This window comes from Eurosta solidaginis, chromosome 1 (genome assembly GCF_040869045.1).
Source record: "Eurosta solidaginis isolate ZX-2024a chromosome 1, ASM4086904v1, whole genome shotgun sequence".
In the NCBI taxonomy this organism is placed as follows: Eukaryota; Metazoa; Arthropoda; class Insecta; order Diptera; family Tephritidae; genus Eurosta; species Eurosta solidaginis.
In genome coordinates, this window is record NC_090319.1 from 391,686,267 (window position 1) to 391,696,511 (window position 10,245).

A 10,245-nucleotide genomic window follows, 5' to 3' on the forward strand; every position below is an offset into this window, starting at 1 on the left:
TCAAAACCATTGCAGATGGGGAGAATGTTCTTCAAACTTTACAAGATAAAGAAAAACAGGAAATGGGGAGAAACAGCTTCACTACACACAGGATCACCTAAACAAAAAGACAATTTCACTGAGGGACAGGTTCACATATGAGACCTTTCAGAAAACAAAACGTTTTCTTAAAAGCAACAACCAATTGCTTGCACTAGGCGCGGACAAAGGCAACGTCCCGGTAACAATGGACAAACCGGAATACGATAAAAAGATGCAAACAATAGTGAACAATATTTCCACATACAGAGTTCTGAAACGGGACCCGACGAACAAATTGCAAGAGAAGAATAACGACATAGTTGAAAATATGTTCAAGTTAGGTTGCATTGATTTGAAAGAAAATAATTTCCTCACTTGTAAAAACGCTAACCCCCCCAGAATATATGGCCTGCCGAAAATACACAAAGACGGCATACCGCTTCGGCCTATTTGTTCGTCCATTGACTCCCCATCATACAAATTATGTAAATATGTCGTCAAGATTCTGAAACACTTAATTAAATCTTCCAATTACAACATGGAAGATGCGACAGAGTTCAAAGAGAAGATAAACGGTACATATATTTACGATGACGAAAGTTTAGTGCGACTTATGTGACTTATTTGCTGTTGTCAGAACAGACGAGATTGACAACATGATTAATATGCTCAATGGGTACAATCGGACCATTCAGTTCACGATAGAGGTAGAAAAAGATGGTCATTTACCTTATCTTGATACTTTGATAATAAGGAAGAATAATAAATTACTAATCGACTGGTACAAGAAACCAACTGCATCTGGAAGGCTTATCAATTACAACTCAAAACATGAACGCAAAACAAACTTGAATACCGCGAAGAATTTCATTAGAAAGGTTCTTACGATAAGCGATAAAGTGTTTCAGAAGAAGAACATACCCATAATTAAGAAAACTTTAGCACAAAATGAATTTCCCCACGAACTGATAAACTGGTACGAAATTTTCACAAAAGAACCCACAACGCCAGGTCAAGTGACATAAATGCCAAAATATACAAATCAGTAACATATGTCCTGGGAATAGCAGAGAGAATCAAGAGTTCAAACTTATATGATCAGGAAAAATACAGATCAGCGTTTTCATATTACAACACGCTCAGACAGGTATACAGCAACATGAAAGACATGATTCCTAAGATGGAGAAATCTGACTTAATTTATCAAATTCCATGCACTGGTGACGGGTCCAACATATGCAACAAGGTATATGTAGGGACTACTAGGCAAAAACTGAGGCCGAGGATTTCCGGACACAAGTCGAATATAAAGTTAAGGAACAATTCTTCGGAAAATAAGACAGCCTGGTCTGCCCATTGCAATAATACTGGGCATCACCCTGATTTTGAAAACGTTAGAATTTTGGATACCAAGAAACACTATAACAAAAGATATATTTTGGAAATGCTTCATATTTTGAACACCCCTAATATAATAGAATAAATTTTAAATCAGACACTGAGCAATGTGTAAGGGTTTACCGAAACTTCCCAGCCAGCATTTTTTGAAAATTTTGATCAAAAAATATTCAAATATCATATCCTAAGATGATTAAAAACGTTCAAATTTAAAAGCATTTTCTGTTAGAATATTAGCGTATCGTCGGGAGAAAAATGTACCATAAATGTGATTATTCTTGAATAATCATTTATGATTCATATTTCGAAACGCTTTTTATTCATATTTGATATCATTGTAAAATTGAGTTTTAATTGTTTTAGAGTAATATTTGACTGCTTTTCACAGTCATTTTCTGATCATATTTTGACTCATTTTTGAATGCGATTATGATGCATTTATTCTTCATATCTCATTCAAAATAAGATACTACATAATCTTATTTCACCAGGGGAATAAAGCATGCGGAAGTGAGCTATTTGAACCACAGGTCACTCGCAAACAAACTTGACCGATATTCACCTGCGACTACAACATCCAACATCAGCTATGATGGTCAATATCTTAAAATACGATACGGTACGGGATGTTGAAGACATATCCAGGTACATATGTCAAGAGAGTTTCACTTACCTGGTCAAATAGCTCACAACTTTTGTATTGTCCAACTATTATGTATTATCTTGGAGGACGAAGGTGGAGAAATTGTTGGGGAAATCTTCGGGCATGAGCAGCATTTGCATTAAATTGTCTTGAAGAATGTCTTAGTAATAAAAATTTTATATATGTACATATTTTTTCTGAACTTCATGATTGAAAAAATGTGTGTATGTGAAAAAAATAAGATTTTCAATGAAAAGTAAAATTTTAACAAGTATAAAACTCATTATTCAGTTAACAAATATAGTCAGAAACGATTCAGAAAGCTGAATTAAAAATGATTATAAATGTTTAATCACCTGAAGTAAACACATTTGATTCAAATATGGATCCAAAATATGATTGAAAAACTATATTCAGTTTTTGTTCATCGAAAGGTAAGTATATTTGATTATTCTTTTTGTTGACTTTTATGAAATATTAAAATTTAATCATCAAAGGACTTCAAAAATGATTCCAAAACATGATCGAAAAATGATTTTCAGTTTTTGATCATCAAAGGTATTCATATTTGATTATTTCTTTTGTTCAATTGTATGATAACTCATTATTTAGTCAGAAAGAAGAATCAAATTGTATTTATATGTAGGGAAATTCAAAATTTAATCATCTAAATGCCGTGTGGTTTGGTGCTGAAACAACAAAAGCACACAATGCAGGCTGCGCATGGCTCATCGTAATATATGTGGCGTATCAGCCTACGTTTTAAATCATTTAATCCTGCTACGTAAGCATATCTGCAAAATTACGTTCTCCAACACACGTATAATAGCAACTTTCGTAATAGTTATTCAACACTGTAAATTTTGACATTTGTATTGTTTACATTCCACCGTATTTCGCAATGACTAAACTAAATTATAAAATTGTAGTGAAGATGAATAAAGAAGTGAACTTAGAACAGTAAAGTCGTGTTTTAACATAACCACATATATATATATATTCCAACAAACATCCCGCTTTCAATAACCTGGATTACAACAACAACAATGAAGATGATACATATGCTTTTTGTCTTATTATTCTATGCTCTTTCTATATAGGTATTGTTGGTATTAATTTTTGTTAACATATACGGTACCTTAAATTTGTTTATACTTACGGTATTCAAACTTGTTTATATTTTTATTTGATTCCTTTTGAACAAACTTTTCAACCACCTGATCATTCGATCAAGCACATCATTGCGTGTAAGTTCTGTTTGTCCGCATATATATATATATATATATATATATATATATATGTTTGTACATATTTTAACTTGTAAAATTTTATAAATATTTTTTATTTTTAAATATTTTTAAAAAAAAGGAAAATAAACGTGTTTTATTTACTTTACGGCCTCAAGCTCATCAAACCAACATATTTAATTATTTTACTTTCAAGTTTTTAGTCTTTATTTAATTGCCTATTATTTCTCATTCTATTTAGTTCATTTCGTGACTCATTGTTACAAGGACTCTTTGCTGACAATTTGTTACAATCTAGGTCACATAATCCTTCCAAAGACTCTACTCTATTCGGCGCCACGTATGTTTGTCCCTCCTCGAACTCCAAAATATTTTGATATCACTTCTACCGGACTGTATGGAATATTTGTTCCAAATGTGAGCCAAATCAGACCACAAATACGAGTATTTTTAATACCTCGATCCTTGCGCCACCTGGTGGGGATTTTTTTTCATATGTCGCTTTCTATTGATGTATGTAATATGTGTTCCAAATATGAGCCTAATCGGCCCACAAATACGATTTTCGTGAATATCTCGATCCATGCGCCACCTATCGGAGTTTTTCTTTCATATTATTGCATTGTCATCGGGTTCTTAACTATATTCCAAGTTTCAAGTTTGTAGCTTATCGGGAAGTTACTTAAATTTTAATTACAAAATTCGTTCACAACGGCCGTGCGGCCGGCCTGTCAAGTCAGGCTAAATAAAACTGTTTAAAAATGGATTATGTAAATGGTTTGTAAACAAATATGTTTTATTTTTAGCAAAATACCCTTTTAATATGTCAGATAGACAAATGTTATTTGTGTGTTTGGTTTTATTGAAATAAGTGCGGTCGCCTTTTGAATTTCTCATATTATTTTCTTTGTGGTCGTAAATAATGTTGTCACACAAGCTAAAATGCAAACAAAAACAGAAATGATAAAATGCATCACAAAGGATTAATTCATTTGTTTACATTTGTTTGGCATAACAGTCCCTTACAAGAGAATCGTATTTAACAGAGCTGTAAAAATATTGAATCAATTGAGTGTGTATTCTCTCAGCATTATTTTAAAAATTTGTGATTTTTTGGTTGCATATTATAAATCTCCATTCCTGAATGGCTTAAAATACTTTAACTCAAAGCTAAAGTGTGTGTTATTGAATGGTAAAATATAATTCAATATAGAGTGTGAATGTAAGAACCAGTCCCAATCTTTAATGAATGTAAACTTGAAATGAATGCACAGTTTTTTCCATTCAGTACTAAATACTTTTTCCCCAAGGTTATTTTTTGTATACTTTCATTGCCATGAGATTATCTGATTCAGATATGTTAAATCAATTTAGGAGTTGGTGCAAAAAAGGCCTAAAATTGGTCAATAGCAAAAATAGCCCCTTCTAATTATTCAAGTAGTTTAATATTTAAAAATTCATGAGCTTAACGCCGGCTTATAATTATTGAATATGAATTATTATGTTTGTTTAAGACCAACTGAAAAGAAAGAAGTATTTACTGGTATATTGCGACGGTACCATTTCGAAAACAAACAAACAAGTAGTTAATTATAAACCAGGAAAGTCTTAAATCATCTTCATGGTGTCCAAACATAAGACATACAAGAAATAGTACTTCATAGCAGATTTTGTATACTTCGTAATTGGGTTGATTTTTTTAATTAATCGTGTGAAATCAAAAAATGTTAGGCTCTTGTGAGTTGATTGGTTTCTTTTTGGGTAAATATCGCGCATAACTCGCTTACATAAAACCATAGGGCTCTTGATTATATAAAGTATTCAAAAGGCATGGAGATATAGTCGAATTTGGCATGAAGATATAGTAGAATTTGGCTGAAACTTCGCAAAGACAATCTATTGCTTTCTTGCTATATGTCAAAATGTTACTACTTATTTTGCTATTGTTGTAAAAGGGATTTTGTAAATGAACACATTGTGCATTGACCAAATAAAGTAAATTGTGGATATTTTTTATCGATAATGTAACAAAAACAGATACTTGAGTTTAAGTCATTTAAATACATCAAAGTGCATAGGTCCTCGGCGATTTCGTTGGAGCTTCATAATTCCGAGAATTTCGATAAACATATGTCTGTTTCCATGGCATCGTCCTACGGTGATTCAAGCTTTTTCTATTCACCTGATTCACCTTCCCCGTTTTCCTTCATCTGTGCCACAAAAAAAATGTTCCATTGGGAGAAACTCTATTTGACGGAATATAAATATAGGACCCGAGTGGTTGAGAATAGTCTCTCTGCCTATTTGCACGGCATTGGTAAAAGATTGAAATTGTTTTGGTTGAATTCTACCTTACTTGAGCAGATTTTTATTCAAAGTTAATTTCCTTGCTATCAAAAAAGCTACAACTACCTATAGAGCCTACTTTAAATGGCTGTAATTACAAACTATTGTGTTTAGGAGAATATTTTTCTTAGAAAATAGGATATTGCTGTTGCAATTAATCACAAACCAGTATAGATACATTATTTGACCATATACCGCTAGGAAGAATATATGGAGGAACTTAAGAGCTTTTATAATGTATTGCCTTTTCTTCAATTGTTTAATCACCAATTGAGGACGTGCAAATGTAGGCTAGTACTTTTTAATGCAAGCCTTTTATATGGCACATTGGCAACACTCATTTAGAACGATGACAATTTTCGGAACAGAGATGTTGAAATATTTGTAATTTGCTTTTTTTATTATTAAATTTTTAGGAAAATTTCAAAATGAATACTTTTCCAGTTAACTTCTTCTTACTTTATTGTCATTTAATATGGAAAAAATTGGCCATCACGGACAATAATTAAATTTTTGAGGTGATATTTTGAAGTGGCTTTAATTAAATGCAACCATGTGATATTTGAGCGGGCTTTGTGCATGTACGACATTTTTCATAATTGATTGGTACTAGAAAAGTGTGTGCACACTCAGCAAAGGCTGCATTTATTTGAATGCTTATTCTGTGTTGAAAAATGTTTGTGTTTCATTCAATTATTGACTTTTAAGCCACATTCCGTAGCAAAGAATGAATGAATGAAGAGAAAGCATTCTTAAATCAATGATTTAAAATATCAAATGATTGCACATTTTTACAGCTCTGGTATTTAACTGTCGATCACGCTTTGTTAAATTCACTTTGCAAGCGAGTCGGTGCAAGTTTGCTTTCCTCGTCCACCCTCTTCTTCAAGTAACGAGTTCCAGTAACAAAAGCATTTGTTTGTGAAAAGCGACAAATAGTGTCATTGAAACTAATGTCAATTAATATTAATTCGCTTTTGAAAGAGAATTAATGTCAATGACAGTAATTCCAAGCTCCAAAAAGGATTAATGTTAAAACCAAGTTGTAATTAATGTCATTAATGTTGGAATAAACGTCATTGATATTAATTTTCTTTACAAAAGAGAATAAAAATCAGTAATACTTTTTCACGCCATTGAAATTAATTCTCTGTGCAAAAGCGAATTAATGCCAAAACTTTTTATGAATACCACCACCGAATATTGGAATAAAAAGTCGGAACAAATTTTAACTGCACGTTCATATTAGTTGTCTATTACGACACGATTCAAAAAGTTTTAATAGCATTAATTATTAATATCAAAAAAACAGCGCCACAGGAAATAAATTGGGAAGATTTCTTATTTCAAATTTTCGCTGGCGGAGCTTTGTATGCAGATTTTGTTACTTAAATGTTAATTTACTATATATTTATGAACCTAAATGCATTTATTACAGCGAAAAATAAAAAACTAAAATGCCACCAAATGCAACAGCAAATACACAATCCATAACCAACTCTTTGGTTAATGGCGATAGAGATGACACAAAAACATTGACTGATAACTCTACTGGCGTACTCTTCGAACAAGATGCCGAAACGTATGATGGTGGTCTTGTAAAGGATATTGGAAAATTTAAAAAGGCCGAAAAGCGACGACTCAAGCTTGTTTGGCGAAATATTCTTATTTTCGGTTACCTACATTTGGCAGCTGTATATGGCCTTTGGTTAATACTGACCTCGGCTAAATGGCAAACGCTCGCTCTTGGTAAGTACATAAATATAGATACATACATACGCATATATCAACATCCATATTGAACGTAAACCGCAAAAACAATAGGGGGACTCATGTAACCATATAAGTGTGTAAACGTATAAATTTATCTAGTGCGTAAACGAACTGTCAAATTTTGTATGAAAAATCATTTACACAATTTGTATAAATTTACGCGCACATTTCATTGTGTAAACGCGGTAAACTCAAAGGAATGCAACCTTGCAGACATTACAGCAGGCATTTTCGTCAGAAATCTCCAACATCAGCAAGTCATTTACAAGAATATCTTAGTAAAGACGTTTTAGTTTTGGTTTTTCACTTACTCTTAACATTTTTTAATTTGTATAACAATCAAAAAATTTTTGTTTGGCAATAATACAGCTGATAAACAATCAAGTTTATCAAGAGTATTACTAGGTGCGAGAGTCGGACGAGACGACACGACCAAGTTACCAATAAGGCAAAAATGCCGCGAATATTTTGTGGAACGTGTCGCTACGTGTCGCGTCGCTTAGTGTGCACGGATCTTAAAATGGTACAAATCAGAAATAAGGAAATAAACCCTCCCACAGGCGTTATTTTTCTGCTCTTTACTTCATATTTCAGAAAGGCATTAATGCAATTTATTTTAAAAAAAATCAATGTTGCAAATAAATCAAGAAGCAACACTTATAGCATTTTCTTTTCTGAAATAAATTGTTGCCTAAGTAAATGGTAAAGCCTTAATAGTGTTACTCCTACCCCAGAAAATTGTCAACATTTATAGCGCATACAAAGAACCTTTCATCTCACCATATTCACTCATATCACAAATCACACAAGAAGATTGCGCATTGCGCATGTAAACATTAGATCATCTCTTTTTTATGGGCAGTTCTTACGTAATTTTCCTTTAGCTCTTGTTTTTTTCTCTCTTTCTTTCATTCACTCAAATAGTCAACTGTGACGTAGATGCGCATAACGAACCAATTGTGAACTCGTGAATGCGCAATCTGGTAGGTGACCTGTGCACTCATATTAGACACAAAAGCCATGCGCAAATATAAAACGACGGAATTTGTGCAAATGAAAATTTTGACATACACGGCTCAAAAACACTGCGCAATATTCATTTTTAATGTAGCGCAACAAATGAAACATGTGTTTTAATTGTATAAAAAAGGCACTAATTGTATAAGTCGAAAAACTGGCACCAGAAGCGTTTATTTTCCATTGTATTCATAATTTTTATAATTAGTTGCAAGACCAGTTCAACTCATTGCAGCACTGCGCAATATTCATTTTTCAACTAGCGCAACAAATGAAACGTGTTTTAATTGTATAAAAAATTATTATGTATTATTGAATTTGTGTGAATTCCTGTTACAAGCTAGAGATGGTCCTTACGCCTCCGATATTAACATTTTTAAGCAACAATTACTGATGTTATATTATCAGAAACCACAGGTAAACTGTGTAACATTCACCACACACGAAGAAAAAAGCATGTGCAATATTTGCAGACATGCGTAAATATCAAAATCGTTTTGATTTTAGCGCAGTTCTCAGCGCAACCAGTGCACACACTGGGCAAATCATTTTGCGAATTGATAATTGGCACAAGGATACTTGAGCCGTGTAATTGGCGTATTAACAAAGTATATGTGGAACTCAAGAGCGAATTGAGAGTTTCACAGAGTTGCACTGCCACACCGCCATTTTATACAGCGTAAAAGTGTAACGCTTTTGCGTTGCGAGCAGGCAACAATTTTCACAAAAGAACGAAATACCCCATAAATAGAACAACAACCCTTGCGCGGTGTACAACAAGCGCAAAACTATAGCCAGAAAAGAAAACGCTATTAAATTTATGAGGGCGAGTATTGTCCAATGCGACTCGATTTTAACACGCTTTTATTAGCTTGGCCTGTATGTAACGGAATTTTTGAGCTTAATTTTCACCGGTTTCTAGAAGTCTGATTAATTTGAAACTTTGCATACGTATCAAGGACCAATGACAATGCATTAATGTGGTGGTGTGGTGACATAAGGTCAACGGCTATAAGGTCAATTGGACTTATTATCACTTTGAATGCCCATAAGTTTGATTGCAACTTTGCACACGTATCAAGGCTCGATGACAATGCATTAATGTGAAATAAGGTCAACGGCCATAAGGTCTATTGGCCTTATTACCACTTTGAATGGCCATAAGTTTGATTGAAACTTTACACACTTATCAAGGCTCGATGACAATGCATTAATGTGATGGTGTGGTGACATAAGGTCAACGGCCATAAGGTCAATTGGCGTTATTACCACTTTGAATGGCCATAAGTTTGATTGAAATTTTGCACTCGTATCAGGGCTCGATGACAATGCATTAATATGATGTTGTGGTGGCATAAGGTCAACGGCCATAAGGTCAATTGGCCTTATTACCACTTTGAATGGCCATAAGTTTGATTGAAACTTTGCACACGTATCAAGGCTCGATGACAATGCATTAATGTGATGGTGTGGTGACATAAGGTCAACGGCCATAAAGTCAATTGGCGTTATTACCACTTTGAATGGCCATAAGCGCATTCCTTTATTAATGATAGAAGGTGATGCATGGCACATCTACGAAAGAGCATACTGAAGCCCTTTTTAACACGCTTTTATTAGCTTGGCCTGTATCTATCTATGTATCCATGTATGTATGTAACGGAATCTGGAGTGGAGCTGAGAGCCCCGGTAATGCAGAGCTCCGAACTCCGTTGCACCTTTTGAAGCATTTTAAGATAGGTATTTTAGCTAGTCCAGGCCACCAGACCAAGGCACCTTAAAGAAGAATCGGGTGCACAA

The 10,245-nt window shown here is 33.6% G+C and overlaps 1 protein-coding gene across 4 annotated transcripts in view; it reads left to right on the top strand.

Moving 5' to 3' along the window:
• The window catches only part of LOC137238489 (acyl-CoA Delta-9 desaturase-like), a 142,503-nt gene that overhangs the window by 93,694 nt on the left and 38,564 nt on the right, over positions 1 to 10,245 (top strand). For all 4 annotated transcript variants that reach the window (XM_067763543.1, XM_067763545.1, XM_067763542.1 and 1 more), the window contains one exon: positions 7,094 to 7,404. In XM_067763543.1, the coding sequence (XP_067619644.1) occupies positions 7,113 to 7,404 (292 nt within the window). In that variant the 5' untranslated portion in view covers positions 7,094 to 7,112. The remainder of the gene's footprint in view (positions 1 to 7,093; positions 7,405 to 10,245) is intronic.